Below are 22743 nucleotides of genomic sequence, written 5' to 3'. Positions count from 1 at the left end.
ATTCTAAATGACAGAAAAGAAATAAGAAACAAATTGTAGAAATCATTTTTTTAAACTAAGCATATTTTTTTACCATACTTTTGTATTAGTTAGATTGAAAGTAGACAGAGGAAAAAAAAAATGGAAAAACCTGTAAACCGTTACAAGTGCGTTTTAACTAACCCGTAAACAATAACAATATAAGCAACAATAAATAAATATAACATAAAAATACATATGTGTCTACAAAGTCTAATATAAAAAAAAATAGTACAGTATATAGAGAATGTCTTTGTATTCATCATACTTAAATACACTGCGTGTGCTTCATCTTATCTGACAGAAAAATTGAGAACCCACCATTAGCAGCTATATCTGTTTGATTACATTACAAAGAGATTAATAACGAAAAAAACCATTGTTTTAAATAAACAAAAGTAATATGAATTAAATCAATTATTTATTAAATAACAATGAAAAAAAAAATTATAATACTAAAACGCTTGGAGAACGGAGACTTGCTATATTTCAAGCAGTACTATAATGTATATATTAAGTAAATAAAATAAAGTCATGTCAACTAAAATAACCATTGAATAATAATGAATTATATTCAATTATCAATGTACGAATAATGTATAAAGACTGATTAGATTGTTATCATTTTCTACTTTGATCTTGATTTCATTCGTCTAATATTAAGTTTTTACCATTTTTTTATTATTTGTAGTAGAGAATAATTAAATAAAATTGTAAACTAATATTAAGATCTCTTATACTTAATGTATTCTTTAATTGTGGATAGTTAGTTTTAAGGTGATTATGTTTCTTTTTTGTTTTGTTTTCCGTTTTTTTCTGATGAATGAGAATTTTTTATTGATGAGACAATTAATTATAATCATTGTAAACATTCACATATTGCCATTTGAATGAGTGTAAACTTTTTGTATATTCATTTATTGATGAATAAAATTATTATGTCGAGACCATTTTTATTATACTTTTCTTCAACATTCCCCAATTTTACATTTTTTTCATTATTCATATCACCTTCTTCATAATAGATTGAGCCTTTTTTAATTCTGTAAATACAAAATTACTTTGTTAAGTTTTTTATCTATTCATGTAACATCTTAAATATTCAATCAATTAATATTTATAATTATTTTATTATTTAATCAGAGATGGAAAATATGATTTAACAAAAAGAACAGGGTTTTCCACTTCTATGTTTATTTCTTTCTTTTTATAAATTATTAAATAAAATCATCAAACCTTCCAATAAAACAGGTATATCCGATCTTGGAATATTAACTTCAAATTCACATTCTTTTCCATCAACTTTTTTTTGTTTAAATAATAACTTTGTGAAAACTGTAGAAGGAACTGGATCCTCTGTACTAGTAAGTCTTTCCACTGAAGAGAGATGGCTCACTAAAAATGATATAAGAGAGTTATTTAATTGTATTCATGCACTAAATTTACAGTAAAATTACTCGACACTCCAAAGAAAGCCTTTTTTTTTTCTTTATCATGAGATCTTATTAAATATAAATAATATATATAGACAGACCAAAAAATCTCATTCATTAACCCATTAATGATTAATTTTTTAATATTTTTTCTATTTTAAATAATAATTGCTGATAATTAGTTTTCTAGTTTTTAAAATGAAAGTTTATTTAATTGATTTGAATTGACAACTTACGTCTGAGTGATTGAGAAGTTAAATAATCATGGATTTGTTGATGATTATCAGTATGGACACGTCCAATGGCAATACTATGCTCACGTGGCAGCCCTAATTGCTGTAATTCACTACTCAAATCATCAGAATTAGCACCATAACGTGCAGAATATGTAAAAATAGTTTTCAACGCTACTATAATTCCTTTAAGCTCATCGGTATCTAGAAAATATTTCCATTTGTATTCAATTTCATTTTTAATGGTTTATTAATAAAGCTTAATAAATATACAAATTACCTATTTTTGCATCTTGTGTAAGCTTCTTTACTTTATCCTCCTAATAGTCAGAAAAAATCAAAATATACATTAAAATCATCTTTATTATTTGAGAGAATATTATTGTTTCAGCTTACGACGTTGAAGCTAAAATACCCATAAGAGTATAATGGGATCCGTCATGTAAGCGATGATAAAATAAAATAAAAAATAAAAAGAAAATAAAATTGAATGGTTTCTTTGTTTTTAGTTGAACAAATTAATTTATTTTTTAAGGTGAATTATTATAATTTATGAAATATACTGACCTCTAATTTATTATCATCAAGAATAGATTTAGCAATGAGCTGACTTAATAATTTAATCTTGATTGATGTCTGTTGAAATAGTAATAGATAATTATTTTTATTAAATTACATACACACTAAATAAAAGAATAGTCATTAATATTCATCAATATTATCTCACCATACGTGACATGATGCAAATTTGAGCCAGTAACCAATCAGGACAGTCTCCATCTCCCAGAAATCGAAATTTCTATGAACAAAAATATTTGTTAGAAATTTGAAAGCTTTAATTAGTCTATTAATAAGAAATCTTTTAAAATATTCACTCACCATTTTAATGAATTTGATTTGAAACAAATAAAGGCGATGTTGAGGAAATAGCTTTTATCCAATTATCATATATCAAGTACTTGGAAAAGAAATGTTTGCAATCGTCGAACATCAGATTGATGTGGGTCGACCTACTGGATATAAAATTTTTATATATACATTAAAACACAATAAGAAACTGAGCAAAGTTAATTCCCCAATGCAATTCGTATGATTTCTAATGTGAAACGAAAAGTAAAGGGATTTCTCATGAGATCAAAGTGACACAGGAGTTGGATCACATAAATAGGGTTGAAGAATAGAAAAATCCCGCATTTTGATTCAAGACTCGAACCATTATCATTGAATCTAATAAATAAATGTATTACTAAAAAGATTGTTTATAAATATTCGAATATTAGAGTATTAATTTAGATTTAGTATTTTACATTTTGTTTTTACACAGTGAAAAAAACCAATATGGGATTAAAATTAATAATTTTTGCTTTAGGATTATTTTTCCTTATTAAGGTTAGTATAATAATAATAATTGGAAAAAGGATAAATTTATTTTACTGTGATTTGAGTGATTATATACATATGAATAAATGGATAAATTAAAATAAACAAAACTTTAATATGTGGGTGATATGATTTCTAATGGAATATAATGAGAAAAAAATTATCAGTTCAAACAAATAGGATTAAAAATCTAGAATTTCTTTTTTCATCATAAAATCACTGCAAGTAGTTAATTAAAAATTATCATATCATCTCAATATTTTAATTTTTCTCCAATTTTATATTTTATGAACAGACATTCTAAATATTATTTCCCTTCATTTATAATTATTGTCTAAAAATATTTTTTTAAAACTGATTATAGTTACAACATCAAGTTTTAATTCATAAATATATTTCTTACTCTTCAAGATACTTTGAGTAAACAAAAAAAATTATTTAAACAAATAAATAGATTTTTCCAATTAAGTTTAAAAAGTAGAAGTAAAAAAAAATTTTGAAGAAAAACTTGATTCATAATAAAATTAAAAGAGCTGTACTTTTTAGAATATCAAAGGAATATCGATGAAGGAACAGATGGCTCCAACATACGAATCTCCAGAAACAGTTGATAAAGTTGTGCCAATAGAATCTATTTTAAAGGAACAAATTGATCCAATTATTGATCAATGTTTATTGATTCCTGACAGCCAGAATAATCAAATTTTTGTTTTGTCTACCACCAATGGTAAAGAATTGATTTCTCAAAATCGACGAATAGTACGTAGTTGGATGCCAGATGCACCTTTGTATGCTGAAGAACCCAAGTGGATTGTGATTGAAAACATGGATAAATTTTCGAAGAACCAAAAGAAGCATGGAATTTCAACAATTGAAGAGCCATTCTATATTGCAAGAGGTAAACGTCTGTTGAAGAATCGATCTCCAGTTCATTATCCAATGTTAGAAAATGTATTAATTGAAGATGATCTGAGTTTGCTCAAAGGTCCAAATAAGAAAACAAATTCTTTAATAAAACTCAATTATCTAGAACCTGGAGAAAAAAATGCCAATATTTTAAGTCTTCTTCATGAGCCTTTTTTTATTTCGAGAGGAAAAAAGAATATGAGTGAACATCTGAAAAATACGAAACATAAATTCAGTGATTATGATGACAGTTCATTACGAGACCGTCGTGGAGAAGATTTTCTTGAACAATTGTTTAAAGAAAATGACCCATTTTATATAACAAGAGGGAAGAAAAGTGAACCCTAGAAAAATAATATTTGATTATTTTCTATTTAAAAATATTAGTTCAAACATTGTATGCAACTGCTAAAATGAAATTAAGACACTTGTATTCACAATTAATAAGTGCATATATATTATGCAATATTAATTATTAATAATTATTAATTAATTTTTCAGTATTATTATTGCTATTGTAATTTAGCAATACACAAATACCTTGCTTACATATTTATTACATGAATTCTATTGTTAATAAATATTAATATTTACTTATCTAAATATTTTGAAAATATTATTCAAAGAATTTTTAATTTATAAATTATTTTATAATGACAAACAATGTCCGTTTAAATATAAAAATTTTTTGTTATAAAAAATAACAATATAAAATATTCATTGTTTTGAAAAAAAAATAAATAAAAATAACTAAAACAATTTTTTTTTATTTTTTTTTTCATACACTCAATATTGTATTTAGCATAAAAGACAGACTCAAAATAGGAAATTATCATAAAAATTGAAAAAGAAACGATGAACATGTTAAAAAAAAAGAACAGAGGGATGGGTTCTATACGAAACGTCACTAGAATGTGTGAAAACAATTGTGTGGAAGTAATGCGGATCTTTCTGCTCGATCTAACAGTTATCCTAAATAAGGGGACGCTGATAATAAACATTTGTGTAATATTATAAATGAAGGAAGTCAAATAATTATAAACATACAAACAATAAAGATTTTAAAATAAATTTTTTCGTAATTAAATTTAAAAAAAAAGAAAAAAGGAACATCCATTAATACACAATTTTTTAATATTATTAATACTATATGTAGCTTGTAATCATTTGAAAAGCTCTTTTATTTCAACAAAGTAGACTTAAATAAATGAGTTAATAATATTGCACACATGCTACCTGTTTACTATTACCCATTTTCACCTTATACCTTCAGCTTGTCGACACCTCAATATCATATCTGTCCTCTTATCCTTACAACATATTATAAGACGCTCACTTATCAAATTTTTTTTCATGTAATTTTTTTATTTAATGATAATGTAAATAACAAAAATAAAAAAGAAATCAATAAGTTAATTTTAATCATGATTTTGAATTTTTTTAAAATGATATAAATTATTAAATTCATTTAAAAAGTATTCATAGGTTTTTCTTTTTTTAATATAAATTTTAAATGATTGTTATTATTAAATAATTGAACGATTTATTCTTCACCGGGACCAAAAGAGTAAAATCATTTGAATTCCATTCATAAAATCGGCAGAATAGAGGACTATCATTCAGCCATATGTCCGTTCAAATATGTGTTTTTGGAGGCACTCATGAACAAAGAAAAACTTGACGTTTATGCTAATGAGTAAATGAATGAATGAAAAAACTATATATATATATATGTATATATATATAAGTAAATGAATGATATGTGATAAATAAAAGAGGGCGAAGCCAAAGGATGCGCGTAGGAGATAAGTTGGACCAACCCCCTTGTTCCGGGCACGACTTTGCGCCAATCAGAAAATTCTAAATTCGACAGGTGGTGAGTATAAAAATGCCTTCAAATCGTAAGACACGAGCATTACATGTTTCACATTGATAGCAATTGTTGTGTAGTAGTTGATTTTGAAATAAAATAATTTATTTCAATTTGGTATTAATAAATAATAAATAAAAATAATTTTATTTTCTTATTTTAATAAACTATTTTTTGGTCATTTTTCAATTTGTTCAGAGAAATGTGGGTAACTTTTGAACTTTATATGATATTTGTGATTACACGATTAGTAGATACAAATAGTGTGAATTTTCTTGGTGGTTTGAAAAACGATAATGAAAGTTTTAGAAGTAAAGAGAGTTTTCAAAAATATAAATTTGTTGATTCAATTTATCAACCATCTGACAATCTTTTATTAACATCTAAACCTCCAAAATTTGGTAAATAATTCTAGTAGAAATTAGTTTTGTAAATGATGATGAAAAAAAGGTTTTCTTCATCAACATCTTGCCCCATAAAGTTACACTGAAAAATTTTTTTGGATTAAAACTTCTTTTTTTTTGGGTCACCTGGAGACAAGTCAGAGCTGTAGCACGTAATTCCTAAAAAAAAAATTTATCAATTTAATTGTTATTTTTTTTAAAAAGGTTTTTACATTAAATTGGATTATTTTTACAACAGTTCTGATTTGTTATGAAGTTACTCAAAATATTAGAGTAATTTTAATCTAAAAAATGAGTCAGCATAAACGAAATTTTTAGTAATTTTTTAAAATTAAATTTTTAGAAACACCATCTTGGATAACTAAAATTACAAGAAATACTGATGTAATTGAAATATTACCAAAGAAAATAAAGAAATCTCTCGTATCAGTAGGAATTCATCATGGCCCTAGTTATCACATGGAACTTCATTCAAACCCATCAACTGGTGATTTATCTCATTGCACTAATTGTAATCAACATAAGGTCAGTAATGTTTATTTATCTTAGGGTAAATTGCTAAGTATGGAATTTTCTTAAATAAATTAAACCATTTGAAAATTTTTTTGTGTCTAAGTGATGACATTATTCCATACTAAACAACTTTACCCCACCAGATGTCATTAATTAATGATACTGGACATTATTACTAGAAAATTGCACAGATCTAGCAACGAAGATGATCTGATCCTGCAGGAACGCCGGAATCCTACATTCAATCCTTGGGGAGGTAAACGAAATTCAATTCCTTTCAAAGTTGACACCAAAATTCGACGACCAGTAAGAGTTCCATTTAATAGCTGGGGTGGAAAACGTCAAGGAACTTTTTTGAATTCAAATTGGCATGGAGAAGTTTACAAAAAACGAGCAAATGAGGCAATTGGAATTAAAAAACCGTTTAACAGTTGGGGTGGAAAACGAACACCGTACTCTCTACAAACTATTTATTCTCATGAAAAATTATTCACTAATGGCATATAATTCAGGAAAGAATAGTTTGAAATAATTTTTATGCAAAATTGTGATTATGCAAAATGCAAAATGGGTTAGTCTCAATAAAATTTATTTATCGTTTCAAAGTCAAATATTTTCTACAGTAAATAAAATTTTTATTCTTTTCACAGTTCAGATAATTAAATTTCCACTCAAATAAAAACTAAAAAGAACTGAAAATCAACATAAAAGCAAATGTACTGTTGTAAAGGAATTCATTTTTTGAGAAGTTAATTTAATTTATATATTTTTTAACTCCTATTCTCATACTCTTAATGAGTTATCTGAATGATAACATCAAATGTTACTGAATATATTATTATATCCTAAAATGTTTATAAATATGACTCAATAAATTCTTTATCAACTGATGTTTCGGAGCATAAAATGTGAAAAATTATCTTTACCCTCATGAAATTTTTGATAACATCTATTGTAAAATGTTAATAATAAAAATACAAATTAACCGGTATTTAGTCCATCTGGATAATTTAAATCTTATAAAAAATTATTGTTATACATTTCACCTATTATTTATTATTGTTATCAAAATGTGATCTATTTGTGAATAAAAATGATATATTAATACATTATAATTAACCAAACTGACTTTTGAATGTAATTAAATAATTTATTTAACTTACATTTACATTACCACCAATTGTTTTGAAAAGTTTAACCTCCAAAAAATCTCAAGTTCCAAAATACATCTGCATTTCATCCAAAAATAAAATAAATAATCTATTGAATAATTATTATATATTATTACTATATCATATCTTTAGAAATAATATTAAATACTGCTGCAATTTATTATGACAAATGTTATTTGAATATAATAACTTGGTAAAAATTTTTACAAAATTTACAATTCGTATTTCTTGCAATAGGTTAAGTTCTCCATTCTTTTAGTTTCCGACCGAATGAGGAAGCTGTTTTGTTATCTGAGTATGGTAAAGTTGCTCCAATTATCTCTATCGGTATTCAAGAAGTAGCGATTTTTTTCTAAAATTGTATAACGATTGAATGGATAAAAATCGTCCAACCAATCAAAAATTCTAACTCGAAATTCAATTTTGACCGGAAAAATTATATATAAGTATACATATTTTTACATAATTTGATTGGAAAGTATCTTTATGAGTTTGAAATTCGCACAACAAATATTCGTGCAATTTCGGTAACATTCGACTGTGTTCAGCAGCAACGTATTCGACAGTAGACAAATGGACCTGACTTCTGGTGTTCTGAACAATTTTAGGTCAAGAGCGTATCTAATTCTACTACATTTTCTCCGGTTAAAAAATAATGACGTGAAGTGAAAATTCATAACAAAATTCATCATCAAATTCTATGAGTGTATTCATTATACAAAGTTTTTTGTGGTAACTTATTTATTAATATAAGCACAAATCATGAAATGTTTATGAGTGTTGATTTTAATTCCGTTTATATATAAATTACGTATAATAGTGTTCACTGCATAAACTCTCGAATACTTCTGAGAAACACGATAAACAGAAGTTTTTTTTACTAAAAAGTATGTAAAAACTAAATAAAAATATTCATTTTGTCAATATCCTATTGTATTAATGAAGTGTAAGATTAATACAAAACTTTTCATATCATATTTCAAAGACCATTTTCATTTTTGCGTATACAAACTCTATCATCCCTGTTTAAATGAAATACATGTTTTATGAATGTTAATAAAATTATCATAATATCTATTAATCATTCAAACTATTTAATTTAATGTTTATTTTAGATGATGGTTTCGAATAATCAAAAAAGTAAACATGATGATGATGAAGACGAAGATTTGGAGGCATTGAGACTAGCTGCTTTACAATCATTGAAATCAAAATCGACGACAAATACTAAGCCTTCCTCGGTATCCATGCAATCTGCTATTTTACAAGTGAATACAACTTATCCACCTTATAACAGCAAACATAGAAGCACTCGAAAAGAATATTACACTTCAATTAAGAGCCTCAGACCAAATGTAGTAAGTAGACTACAAGTTAACCTTAAAATTTGATTCAATGGAGTGAAAATGATTCTAATAATATCTTATGTTACAGAATATCTACCATTTTAGTAGAAATAATCAGAATTTAATAGAAATAGTTCCAGTGGAAGAAAATGTTAACAATGGACAAATCGAAAGTTCTCAAGTGATAAATTCTAATTCACCTTTGAATTCTGACGAAAAAGGTAAGGAATAAAATTAAGACTGATTATTATATTAATTTATTGATTAATTTCTAATTTTAAAATATAACATATTTGTAGAAGATTCCAAGTTTCAACGTTTTAAGGATAATGAAAGTACTTCCGAAGATGAAGATCAAATAAATCAGAAACATTCAAATGATCTTATAAACAAAAAAGAAAATGCTAGTGAAGATAATGAAGCAAACAAGGAAAACCAAAGCGGTGGTGAGGAAAGTTCACGTAAAGCCGAGAAAAATAACAAAATTATTGAAGACAATAATGACGTAGAAAATGAAAAAAATAACAATGATAATGGTGATAATAATGAAGAAGATGATGAAGACGATGAGGATGGTGATGATAATGACGATGATGATGATGTACTATTAATGGCCGATCTTGAAGAAGAAGACAGTTTGGAAAGGCTAATGGATGAAATGGAAAAAGAAATGAAAGGAGACAAATCAGGTGATAAGAAAGATAAAAAGGCTCTTAGAAGAGAAAGTAGAGAAATGAAAAAACACCATGAATCAAGAGCTCGGAAACTTCGAGAAACTATAGAAAAAACTGATAATTCGTCTTCAGGATCTCATAGAAATGAAAAAAGACCAATATCACCAGCTGAAACAACTAGAGAATTGAAAAAACATCGATCTCCATCGCCACGAGTTAAATCTCGTAAAAAATCTCCAAAACGATCACCTAGAAGATCACCACCACGGCAAGTAAAAAAGTTTCAACGTGAAGACATTCGATTGAGATCTCCAAGAAGAGTATCACCTAAATATTCGCCGAAAACAAGGTTATCCAAGTCTCCTCGGCGTTCTCCTATAAGATCGCCTCTTAAACGGTCTCCCAAACGATTCTCACCTAGAGGAAGATCTTATTCTCGATCTCCTCCAAGACGGCGATCACGTTCACCCAGAAATGTATCTCGCTCTCGGTCACCTAGAAATATCCGTACTCGATCTCCTAGGCCTCCTCGATCGAAATCTCCAAATTCACCTGAATATTTATCACCAAGATCAAGGTCATCAAGATCAAGATCACCGACAACACCTATGTCAAGAACATCTCCAACCCCCATTCCAAGATCACCTACATATACATTAGCAGTACGTTCTAAATATCTCGACGCATCACCTCGACATTTTTCATCACGATCGCCACAGTTTTCACCTCGTCGATCACCTTGGTCATCACCTAGAAATTCTCCTCGATTGTCACCGAGACGAAAACGTTCTCCTATTGAAGAATCATCTCGAAAAAATCGTTCTAGGACTCCACCTGATAATTCTAGTTATAAAAAAGATATATCGCCATCTAGAAGAAAAAATTCGTCCCCAGATTTATCTAAATTAAAAAATAAATCGACTACAAAAGAATCTAGTGAAACAACAACTAACGATCCAATTCTTGAAGCTCGTAGGAGAAAATTTGAATCAACACGACCAATCGATCCAATCAATGACAATAAGAAAATTAAATTAAATACGAAGACATCGGTGAAAAAAGCGAATGTTTTGGATAATATGGAATTGGATACTCTTGAAATAAAGGCTCAAGAAATAATGGAAGAAATGTCGGAGAATGAGTTGTGTTTACAAAGTAGTTTTGATTTTGAAGACTTAGCCGTTAAAGTTGATAATAATTCAGTAAAAGATGAAGCATTACCTGAAGATGTTGCTCCAGTTCAAGTTAAAGGTCGTGTAAAGAAGAAAAAGAAAAAAGACAAAGAAATTTATCGAGTGGGAAAACTGAAAGGTGAATTGCCATTGTCAGAACGTATTGGTAAAGAAAAGAAGAGCAAGAAAAAAATACGAGCGAGTCCAGAACATTCAAATGATGAGGCAGAAACTGCGACAGATGAAATTCCGAATGAAGAAGCAGATTTAAGAACAGAACTGAGCAGGAGACGAGCAGAAAGATTGAATCGAACTGTGCCATTTCAGTCTGCTAGACTTTTGCAATCTGCATTCAAAGGGGTTGTTAATGAGTATGTATTCTATTACAAATGTATTTACTAATTATTACTTCATTAATTACATAAATTGTTATAAGGGAAAATTTTCTAATTAAATAATTTGTTCATTTTACAGAGTTGTTAAAAATAATGCAAAAATCAGTCAGCGACATTTGGCTAAAGGAGATGATAAAAGTAAGTATATTTTTCTTTTATAGCAATTTTTTTCCAATTGAACTCTAGTAATTCTAAAAACATTTTAAACTCTATGTATCGCTCACGTAGTCCGATATTCGATCTTCGAAATTTCAATCCAATTTTTTTTTATTTTTGTGATCATTGGCGGCAGATTTTTGACAATAATCGATGAATTACGGAGAAAAAGATTTTTAATTGTTACCTATTTTATAGATGCACAGAAAGAAGTTCGTCGAGTGACTGTATTGCATAGATCCATAACTGATTTACATGATTCTGAAGGTAAAATAAGTGAAGAAAATTTTAACTAATTTTGCGTATTCCAAAATAGTTAAAATTTTATTAGTTTATTTTCATCCAATGATCCTTTAATTTATTCAGAAAGTATTTTCTCCTAAATTACGGTAAAAAAGGATGGTAACAGTTGTGATACCTTTCTCTTTGCATGATCTGAACAATTTGATATAAAACCTTAATAACCATACTAGATATTCTACTTTTATATATTTCCCTAGTCTTCAATCATTATTTAAAATAAATTATATTGTTATATAATTATTTCAAAACAATTAGTCTAAATATATTTTTAATTTTTGATTTTACAGATGAAACAGTTGATTCAAAGATTCCTGTACGGCTGAGACTTGGAATTAATAAATCGACCCAAGAAATACGTGAATCATCGAAATCATCAAGAAAATTATCAAAACGACAAGGTCGTAAGGTAAAGCACAAAAATTTATTGTTAATAGATTATTAAATGAAGAGAAATAATTATTAACTTTCATCTATACATCGCGATTTTTATAACTTAACTATTCGTGTCTTTAATGCCATTTACGATTTTCACTACACGACATTACGAATAATTATTTTTATATTCATTTGAGCAACAATTTTTAATATTTTTAATCAAAATGGTATAAATGTTAACATAATCATTAATTAATATGTATATAAAAAATTAATAACAATATCATAGCTAGAATCTAATGATTCTTAATGAATGAAAGAACTAGTCTTATACTTATAATTAAAATTTTTTTTTTTTTTTTTTTTTTTTTACTTAAATAATTTTTTCTTCTATCAAAATAATACCACTTAAATATCCATTATTTTGAATATTATTTACAATAAATTCTTTTAGAATAGAAAATAATTTTTTTATTTCTTTTGTTGTCTAGGGGAAAAAAAAGTCTCATTGACAGAAATGAATACTTTTACGAAGAAAAAAAAAAATAAAATACATGAAAAATATTGAAAGAGGTAGCAGTTTACGTTATTTTGTTAAATATGAGTTTTAGAAAATAGCATAATTAATGAATTAATAATTAGTGACGATTGTAATCCCGTACAGTTTTTAGTTGAGATAATATATACATAAATATACATGTATATATAAGTAAATATCCTCTTCGATTAAATTCATAATTATTTACAAATCATAGGCATTTTTATTTAGATTTTTAATTCCTTATTATAAATAGTTTTATTACTTATTTATTATCACTTTTATTGAGGTTTTTATTAATTAAATAAATTGATAATAAGTAGTAGATTGTACTCTACCTATTATGTGATATACATGTAAATATTTTTGCTCTTAACACTTAAAAACATAAATAAATAAGAAAATGAAAATAATAAAAACGATCTTAAAAATAATTTTTGTAAACCTGAGAGTGTGCTTAAATTTGTTTAAATATCATATATTTATCATAAATGTATATATTTTTTAGCATTATTATTGAATGTACATTAAAATTTATAACAAATATTTTGTACCTGGAAACAACCTTTTATTATGTAAGTTTGGATACATTATAATAAGATTAGTTACTATTAATTAATATAATTATTAGTAATGCGTATTTAGTTAAATCACTGTTGGGATTAGTGTACTATTTTTGTCCATGTTCGTGTTATATTTCACCATTTTTATAGATGATGCAAAAAGTCTTATATATCAATTGACAAAAACTCAAACGGTCATTTTTATATTTTTCGTAGTTTTTAACATATAAATAAATATTAATAATATTAATGATTCATACATAAAGCGATTATAATAATTAACAAATATGTGCATAATGTAGATAAATATTTGAATTTTCAAACAAAAATGGTTTTATGATTTACAATGTTTTCTGTGATAAATTAATATAATGTTCATTCGTACATTTTAAATAATTACAATTCTATTTATTGTTCGAATTGTTATCAAGACGATTCACCTCGATGATTAAAACTATTCATCTTTTCGGAAAAATTGATAAATATATTTATTAGCAATTATTTTAAAAATGAAATATTATATTCAAGTACACTAAAGACTGGAATCATCGAGTGTTTATCGTAAAAAACTTTTAAGCATGTACATAAACGTATTTATATTTATATTTATACTATAGATTTTTTACATGCATCAGAAATGGATCTACGTAAAAAAAAAAAAAAAACGTAGTTATTACTCAACAAAAAAACTCATTTAATACAAATTTAGTGCATTTTAAAAGCACATTATATTAATGCATTATTCATACTTTTTATTTCAGAAAAATAAAAAATATTATTTTATAAACAATAAAAGTTTTTTCTTTAATGCCCTTAGTAATAAAAATAAAGTTAATTGAAAATTAAACAACAGTAATCTACTGAATTTAATTAATTTTTTATGAGATTTTGTATTTTTTTTTAATACATTAAGCTTATTTCTATTGTTATTCATACACTTTTAAAACTACCATTATTAATAAGGTGTAGTACATTTATAGGTACTGAAGTACTTTTGTCGATGGTGTGATAATCTTAATATTGCGTGCACCTGACAGGTTTGATTAAAAGTATTTGACATTGCCAATTATTATGTATTATATTTCGCATGAGTTAAGTTAATAATGCGCACGCGTTACGGACTAGAACTTGATCGGGGTGGTGGATTTCTGACCCTTTGAAAACTTCAGTAATCAATGGCACATTGAAGCTTTAGAAGCTCGACAGTGTGAGACCCTTCAAAGTTGATTTCTCTTACATATGTTAAAGCTTAGTGCATTTAATCATCATTCGATTAAAAACATATAATTCTGAAAAATTTGTTAACTTATCTTATGGAATAATAACAGAAATTTTGTAAAAAAAAATCTAAAAATGTTGTATGTAAATATTTACCCAGACTGATCTGAGTTCTGAAAATATGCAAACATTTAAAAATTGGGTCAGATATTCTACATAACTTATGTCCGATAAAAGAATGTTTTTAGTTACAATAAATTTCTGTGACAATAAGTGAAAATAATGAAGACTTAATGTTCAAATCAGCCAAACAGATCATGCATTTGGTAAGTATTTTTTTCAACCTAATGAAAATAAAAATTAATTCATAATAAGATTGTAATTTATATTTTTATATTAGGTAAATCATTGGATTTGTAAAAAAAGCTAAGATGACTAGTAGTGTCGCCGAAGTAGCGACCATTTTCCACCCACGTCGATCTCGTGCTCCAAGTATCATTCACAATGATGATCACACGAATCATGGTGTTTACACTAGCCCTGGTCATGTTGTCGTGGATACTTCAGGTACTAAGCATACAATGAATAGAGATTAAACGAAAATATCCAATAAATAAACATGATTGATTTTGGGTTTAGGTGGGTGTGAACAAGGCTGCAGTACTCTTGGAGGATGTGGAGACTCTGCATCAAGCTGTAGGTCACTTGAAACTGGTGGCAGTTGTGACGGCAGTAGGGCAGGATTTCGTGACTCCGGAGGGGGTGGAGGCTGTACTGGTGGTCAAGGACAAAATCAAGCTACCTGTTATTCTGGAGGTTCTACTGTTAGTTATCAAACTAGGCGACATTCTCTAACACGTTGTTATGCCTCTTGTTGTGCTGAGTCTGCAAAAAAGGTTGTTTATTATTATCCCTAATGACTTCTACAATAGATATTGTTTAATCTACATCTTAATGATCTAACACAATGAAAAGAGTACGACATGAAAGAAATATAGTATTAAAGTGAGCAATTTTCTTTATTTAGTAGTAAATCGATAATAAAAAACCTATATAGTGGTTTTTAAGTAATTTCTTATTCTCAATGATCTACAATTCGTCACCACTATAATTACGTATTTTTCTAGAATGTCATTTTATTCTTATTACAATATTATACATCTTTTATTATAGACTTATACTACTGAAAAAATTATGACAGTAGTATTAATCAATCGTAGGTAGTATTATAGCACATAAAAATTAATGGGATAATAAATTAGAGTTGAACCAATCCAATTAATTAAGCTTGCTGTGTTTTTAATATTTACAAACACTAGGCAAAGTTTTTTAATAAATTTTCGTTTATAATTATTACAGATTTACTTTGGCGTATGCGTTACTGTATGTGTGACTGCCAGCTGGGTTGGAGCTACTCATTGTATTAAATATTTATACTTCCACAAACCAGATATTGCGAGCTTAGAGAGCTTTAATGGTAATTCTACCACTGGACTTCACCACCAATCTGTAAGAGAGCCAAGTTAAAAAAGATATTTTATATAAATATAATATTCTAATTAATATGATGTTCTATTACAGATTGTTCTACCTTATAATGCTCCATTTTTTACTACGTGGTTTTGTACTAACTGGGCAATATTTTATTTTCCAATATATTTTATCTGTCGAGTTGCTAAAAGTAAATGTATAAGTCCCTCGGAGGTGATTGCTGAAAGTTTACGAGGCTTTCGAGATAAAGGTTTAACTGGTGGTCGTTTTCTAACACGATGTAGCTTCTTCTGTGGACTTTGGGTGGCAACTAATTATATGTACATTCATTCTCTTCGGATACTACTTGCCACAGATGTTATGGCACTATTTGCAACTAATGTATCTTGTGTTTACCTTCTATCTTGGGTTATATTACATGAACAATTTGTGGGCGTGAGGGTATGATGTTTTTCAAAATTATATCATGATTAATTTAGTAAATAGAAATTAATTTTTAGTATAAAAGTATGGTATGATCTTTTCAATTTAAAGATAGTTGCTGTAATTCTGTGCGACACTGGTGTTGCATTGTTGGCATATATGGATGGAATTACTGGAAGTCCTACTTTAGGCGGGGTTGTATTAGCTACTTCAGCTGCTGCAGGTTCAGCAGTATATAAGGTAAAAGAAAATTTTATAATTAAAAATTCTTTTAACTGAAAAAAGATATAAAACAATAAATAAAAAATTGTGTTTCAGGTTCTTTTTAAAAAAGTCATAGGAGAAACTACGTTTGGTCAAGTTTCAATATTTTTTTCACTCATTGGTTTATGTAACGCAGCTCTTTTGTGGCCTGTTTGTTTAGCTCTATACTTTTCTGGTGTAGAATACATTTATTGGGCTAGATTACCATGGGCTGCACTTTTATCTGCGAGCATACTTCATTTAGGTTTAACAAAATTTAATTTAATTTTATATTTAAAAATTAATTACTGTTGACAGTAATTATTAAATAATCGTATTACTTCCTTTCAGTGGCAAACATGTTGGGTAACTTTAGTATTGCATTAACTTATGATTTATTTATTACTCTGGGACTCATCACAGCTGTGCCAGTATCAGCTGGTATGAATAAAATTTTTTTAACAAATAAAAGAACTAATGCATCTCTTTGTATAAATAATTATTGCTTTCATTTTATTTCAGCTCTTGATGTCGTTCTCTATGGTGCTCACTTTGTAGGGATGAAACTGGCAGGAATGATCTTAATTGCAGTAGGATTTTTCCTCGTTATGTTTCCTGATAACTGGCCTGATTATTTTACTCGACTACTTCGGTATGTAATTATAATTTAACTCCACGTTATTATCCACGTATTTTTTAGTTTTAGCTTGAACCTTTTATTTATATTTTAGCTCCTAGATATGAGCTTTTTATATATCTATAATTCTCTGTCTTTTTAATAATTTTTATAAAATACAACTAATTGTCAATATATTTTATTTCTTTTACCATACTATAATTATTTGCATAAAGTTTCGCTTATAACTTGTCTTATTTTTTTTACTTTAATGCTTTTTATATTGAAATTTATTCAGAGATAAATATTAAATAAAAGTCAATAATATCAAAATCATTACTATCAGGAAAAAATTTGGTATTGAAAAGAAGCAAAAATGATTAAATTTCATTTCAAGTTGAAAACTGTGTCAATTTCTATCAATATTTACGTTCAATTAAATAAGTTTAAATTTAAAAATAACAGGTTGATTATTTGTTATTGAAAAAATATAAATCATTCTAGATTAGTTTTTAAAATGAACATAAACAAAGATAATCTAGAAAGTTCTTAAATCAATTTATGAGAAATTGATTAAAAAAAATAACCATATTCTTTTAAGTATACATAAACCTTTACATTAACTTTATTAACAGTATAAAGAAACGTATGACAAACTAATTTTGATGTAAATTAATTATAGTATAGTAGAGCATACATGAAAATTAATTATGAATAAGTGCATGTTTTATAGCAGCTTTGTTTGTTTGCATGCTTTGTATGTCGTATGCAGTTGTTTATATTTCTATTTTATAAAATTATATTTTGTTAATTAAAACATGAAAGTTTTTTTAAATAAAATTTTATTTTGTAATTAAAATTTTTTTTAATTTTCTAAAATAATATTTCTAAAAATTAAAAATCTCCTTATTATAAACTAACGAATGTTATTGATTATTAGATAGTAAACTTTGGAAATAAGTTTTCTCATATGATGATATAACCCCTCAGGGGAACCATCTTACCTCATTTTCCTCTATAAACATGATAACAATCGGAAAACGATTCCCTCGTGAATTTACTCATCGATTTTCGATTAAATATTGGTTCATTTTTAGTTCGGTTATGTCGCAGTTCAATAACTTCAATTGTAAAACCTACCTTTCCGATTGACAATGAACGAGAATTGAACAATAATTATTTTTTCAATAATGCCAATACAATAGAACAAAAAAAAAATAATACTTGAATGATGTCATGTTAAGGGATTTTATGGGATGGGCTTAATTATACTAAATATAATAGATAAAAATAATGAGACAATATCACGTAAATGGGGTTGATGCAGTACAAATCCACAACAACGTGGGGTTGGAAAAGTTGGAATGAATAGGAGCCGCAGACAATCATTTCAACAACGGCATTTCCGTCGCAACTATGGTGTATCTTCGTCTCAAGGTGATGGACAAACCCTTCTTCCAAACTCCGCAAACAATCAGACCACTTTGCCTCAACGGCATAACGCCGTGTCCTCATCCTCTGAAACCCCGCATCGTGTTCCTATCTCAACCTCAACCACTACCAACAACCATCGTTCGCACATCGTCCCACAAACTCAACAAGGTATGCTTGATTGCAGATTATCCATCAGAAAACGATCGAAATTAATATTACTAGTCATACATATCTTTGTTATGTTCTGCATTAAAAGGAAAAGTTCCTTATCAGTGTTTATATTTACATTCAATGACCAAGGTATTTTTTTTTTTATATTTCATCTTTCTACAGACCATCAGAGTCTTTTCTCTAATGATTTGTTATTTATTTTTGAAGTATTGAAAGGAGTTCAGTTTGTGAAAACATATCCAGGATTAAATGCTATCAATTAACCTCATGAAATTATAAGCTGCAATGGTATTTGATTATAGTAAATGAACAGCAGGTAATTTTAATTAATAATAAAATATAAATGATATTTTGTAAAGTTATCAGAGAATTTGTAGAAAGATGAAATGTTCTTTTTTTTTTTTTATTCATATTACTAATTTTAAAACTAACAGAGATTTAGTGTACAATTTAATTCTTATTTGGAAATTGTTGTTGACGATTTGCTTCGTATTTTCTACTTCTTTTATAAATATATATTTGAAAAATTGATTCTTATATGAATTATTATTGATATTATATAGTTTATATGCATTGGTAAAATTGTAGTGGTATGATTTTGTTTGTTTCTTTATCTTAATTGGAATATTAAATATTTTTTTTTACAACAATCTTATTAATTCTAATGAAACAATAAAGTATTAAAGACAAAATAAACCATTTATATTAATTGATTAATCACTTTTTTGTTTCTAATCAGAATAAATAAGATTTTTTATTCTTAGGTTTTGTGTGTGCTGCAACATTTCAATGATTGAATTACATATCTTATGAACTTGTGTAAATTTCAAAATTTATTGTTACTATTTTTATGTCTAAATATTGATGAAATTATGATTTTTATTTGATTGTAAGATTTAACATGTAAAATTATGAAGCCATTAAAAATACTAAACAATTGATTTCAGATGGAGTCGGAGACACAGGCACGGGATGCCAGGCGGTGCATCCCGCGACGTAATCGACTACCGAACTGGTTATATAAAATCTCATTTACGTTCACCCTCTGGAAGAGTTCGGTGACTATTTTTAAACCAACGGAAAAGCTCTAAACATATGATTATTATCAATGATGTAAAATCCAAGTATGAGACGATTGAATCAAAGTAAATTATATGTTCAAATTTGTTGAAAAAAGAATTCACAAATTTACAATGACATTTGTTAAAAGATATTAAATAATTTTGAAATTAATCGAAAAATCAATTGACAATTAACAACTCTAATACATTTAATTAAATTGTTCAATGATTATTGTTGATATTCATATACCTGTTAGAATCAAAAAAGAAAGTATTTTTTAGTGGTTCAATATCTTTGAAACTTGAATTAAATAATATGTCATCTTTTAATTGTCAATTATTCTGTGGAAAGACTTTTGGTGAAAAATTACTATAAAGAGCAGAATCATTAAGGAATGTCGTAAAATTGGCTCAATAAATTTAATTTTTTATCGAAATATTATTTTCAACATTAATTTACTTTTTATTAAATACTCAATAGTAATTTTCTATCGAAAGTCTTCTCATACATTTTATTTCTATAAAATAATGAAAATTGTTCACATGTACTAAATGTAAACATAAATTATTCTGCTGTTATGTCAGTCTTACTAGAGATCACTAAAATTTCATGTATACACTTCACTTTCATACTTACAATGTTTAGAGTATATTGTTATATACAACAAGAAATTAAAATTTAATTTTGGAATTAAGAAAAACTGTGATGTGGCATATAAGTAAGTTTATTGCCTTTTTTAAAAAAGAAATCTAATAATAATAATAATATTGATAATAACAATTATGAGTAAATTATTCTTCTGTAGGATAGAAAACTTAATATATATTAAATAATAAGAGTTGTATAAAAAATCGTAGTTATACTTTAAATAATGTTTATTCATCTTAATATAGGATTAATCGCTCAAAATTTATATAAAAGATTTAAACTATGACTGATTTTGTTATCAATTAATTGAAATTTCAATATATACATGTAAATTCTATCAAATACTTTCAGCAAATTTGTCTAGAATTTTTCATCTCTTTTTATGATGAATCAGTAGGTATTTTTGGAATACAATGTAATTATGTGTTATAATAACATAAAAAAAATACATAATTAGTTATATTATATTTGTGTAACTATTAGATAATGTAACTTTTTCGTTTCATAGTATTCAAGTACACAAATTTTTTTATTTTTTCATTTTTCGAATAGGATGAATTGGATGTTTCATGTGTGATAAATCAGGAGGATTCTTTTCGAAGTCACTAAGTTCTTTTAAACCACCCTCTGCTATTTCCCATAATTCAGGATGATTTTTTTTAAAACTTTGATACCATTTTTCAATTTTTGGCCAAGATGATAATGGGAAATTAATTGCTTCAAGACACATTGTTGCAGTAATCAATTGAAAGTCAGCAATAGTTAGAAAATCTAAATTATAATAAGAATAATATATTATCTTTAAAAAAAAGTTGGTAAATTATATTATTTACGAACCTGCAGCAGCATATGAATAGTTGGTACGTGTCAAATAAGTTTCAAAGACATCCAGACTCATTTTTACTTTCTTCAAGCCCAGAGCAGTTCGTTCATAAGCAAAGAACATTGGAGCTAGCTATCCATTAGAAGAAATAAAATAATTTATCGACTAAATATTCAAGAATGAGTAATTTTATATTACTTACTGAGTATTCAGAAATGTTTTTATAATACATCGCCAAATTGAAGCAAAGCCGGTGATTAACAATTGCTCGAGCATTGGCTTCTTTTGGATAGAGTTTACCATTCACATCATATTTATCACAAAGATATTGAAGAATGGCGTTGCTGTTCAACGAATAATTGAGATTTATCAACTCATAAGCTACAATCGAGTTACATAACAATACTTCTACAATAACGTATCTTACCTTTCACCCATAATTAAATCGTCATCTTCCAAAGTAGGAATTTCTTTTTGTGGATTTAACTGTAAGTAAACTCATTGATGTTCGATGTGGTTCTCATACAATAATTTTATAATCATAATGGACTTTACCTGCTCGTATTCTGCAGTCATATGTTCTCCTTTACAAAAATCAACATCAACTAATTGGTATTTTAAATTGAGAGCTTTCAAAGCCATTCTACAAGCCAGAGATGGTGGTCCATCAGATACAGCGTAAAGTTTCATGGTAAATAAAGATAACTGAGCTAATGACTGAGCTTCACAAACACTTTTAGAAGTGGTCTAGCTACTAATGGTATTAAGAATCAAGTGTATAATGATGTATACCTCTGCTCTAGTATACTGTCACACTTACATTTTTAATGTGACCATGGATATTTCACAACTTCTATCCAATCACACTCTGGAATTGTAATCCAAAATCCTTTCTCTGCTGGTGATTTTACGCTATCAATTTCTCAGTGGCCTATTTACTCTTTGATATCTCTTGATAATAAATATAATTTAGAGGTAAATATTATGTTGAAAAAAATAACTACTTAAAATAGTAAACAGAAATGCTTTTTTTTTTATTTATAACAATTCCATATATACATAAAATAATGACTTAACATTTCTTACATTTAGTATATTCATTTTCAAGTTATCTCTCTATTTTAATTTTCATTAATTTCACGTAAATTTTTTTCGTTATACTT

At 26.9% G+C, this 22743-nt stretch overlaps 6 protein-coding genes across 9 annotated transcripts; 4 read left to right on the top strand and 2 right to left on the bottom strand.

The window, feature by feature from the left end:
* Positions 1–257: 257 nt before the first annotated feature.
* Positions 258–8124, bottom strand: LOC118074047 (COMM domain-containing protein 4). The gene is made up of 8 exons (XM_035094939.1): positions 7921–8124; positions 2564–2697; positions 2412–2483; positions 2252–2320; positions 1965–2004; positions 1688–1888; positions 1255–1413; positions 258–1061 (listed from the first exon to the last, which is right to left on the bottom strand). The coding sequence occupies exons 2-8, from the start codon at positions 2564–2566 to the stop codon at positions 1021–1023; spliced, it is 585 nt and encodes a 194-aa protein (XP_034950830.1). The 5' UTR covers positions 2567–2697; positions 7921–8124; the 3' UTR covers positions 258–1020.
* Positions 3639–4368, top strand: natalisin. The gene has a single exon (XM_035094938.1). The coding sequence runs from the start codon at positions 3641–3643 to the stop codon at positions 4316–4318; it is 678 nt and encodes a 225-aa protein (XP_034950829.1). The 5' UTR covers positions 3639–3640; the 3' UTR covers positions 4319–4368.
* Positions 6043–7264, top strand: LOC118072732 (uncharacterized). The gene is made up of 3 exons (XM_035092834.1): positions 6043–6241; positions 6588–6769; positions 6980–7264. Exons 1-3 carry the CDS (start codon positions 6043–6045, stop codon positions 7262–7264), a joined length of 666 nt encoding a protein of 221 aa, XP_034948725.1.
* A 295-nt stretch (positions 8125–8419) lies between the features above and the next one.
* On the top strand, positions 8420–12895 carry LOC118073115 (serine/arginine repetitive matrix protein 1-like). 3 transcript variants are annotated; one of them, XM_035093431.1, is made up of 8 exons: positions 8420–8661; positions 9045–9287; positions 9364–9496; positions 9575–11492; positions 11596–11654; positions 11871–11939; positions 12263–12381; positions 12842–12895. In XM_035093431.1, the coding sequence occupies exons 2-8, from the start codon at positions 9045–9047 to the stop codon at positions 12860–12862; spliced, it is 2562 nt and encodes an 853-aa protein (XP_034949322.1). In that variant the 5' UTR covers positions 8420–8661; the 3' UTR covers positions 12863–12895. The 3 variants fall into 3 exon arrangements, with proteins under 3 accessions (XP_034949322.1, XP_034949314.1, XP_034949331.1); XM_035093423.1 differs by having other exon boundaries at positions 8422–8816; XM_035093440.1 differs by lacking the exon at positions 11871–11939 and having other exon boundaries at positions 8422–8816.
* Positions 12896–14636: 1741 nt separating this feature from the next.
* On the top strand, positions 14637–20815 carry LOC118073132 (putative thiamine transporter SLC35F3). 2 transcript variants are annotated; one of them, XM_035093450.1, is made up of 11 exons: positions 14637–14995; positions 15070–15236; positions 15309–15565; positions 16029–16178; positions 16251–16601; positions 16695–16823; positions 16902–17091; positions 17178–17267; positions 17349–17478; positions 18770–19044; positions 19995–20815. In XM_035093450.1, the coding sequence occupies exons 2-11, from the start codon at positions 15101–15103 to the stop codon at positions 20045–20047; spliced, it is 1761 nt and encodes a 586-aa protein (XP_034949341.1). In that variant the 5' UTR covers positions 14637–14995; positions 15070–15100; the 3' UTR covers positions 20048–20815. The 2 variants fall into 2 exon arrangements, with proteins under 2 accessions (XP_034949341.1, XP_034949349.1); XM_035093458.1 differs by lacking the exon at positions 18770–19044.
* Positions 20816–21008: 193 nt separating this feature from the next.
* Positions 21009–22482, bottom strand: gfzf (GST-containing FLYWCH zinc-finger protein). The gene is made up of 5 exons (XM_035092810.1): positions 22136–22482; positions 22008–22066; positions 21783–21924; positions 21595–21712; positions 21009–21528 (listed from the first exon to the last, which is right to left on the bottom strand). Exons 1-5 carry the CDS (start codon positions 22268–22270, stop codon positions 21287–21289), a joined length of 696 nt encoding a protein of 231 aa, XP_034948701.1. The 5' UTR covers positions 22271–22482; the 3' UTR covers positions 21009–21286.
* Between the last annotated feature and the right edge of the window lie 261 nt (positions 22483–22743).

The sequence above is a fragment of the Chelonus insularis genome, unplaced genomic scaffold (genome assembly GCF_013357705.1).
Source record: "Chelonus insularis isolate UGA/USDA-ARS -01 unplaced genomic scaffold, ASM1335770v1 contig_131_pilon, whole genome shotgun sequence".
In the NCBI taxonomy this organism is placed as follows: domain Eukaryota; kingdom Metazoa; phylum Arthropoda; class Insecta; order Hymenoptera; family Braconidae; genus Chelonus; species Chelonus insularis.
The sequence above is the reverse complement of the archived record's forward strand: the minus strand, read 5'-3'. Positions and strand labels throughout refer to the sequence as shown.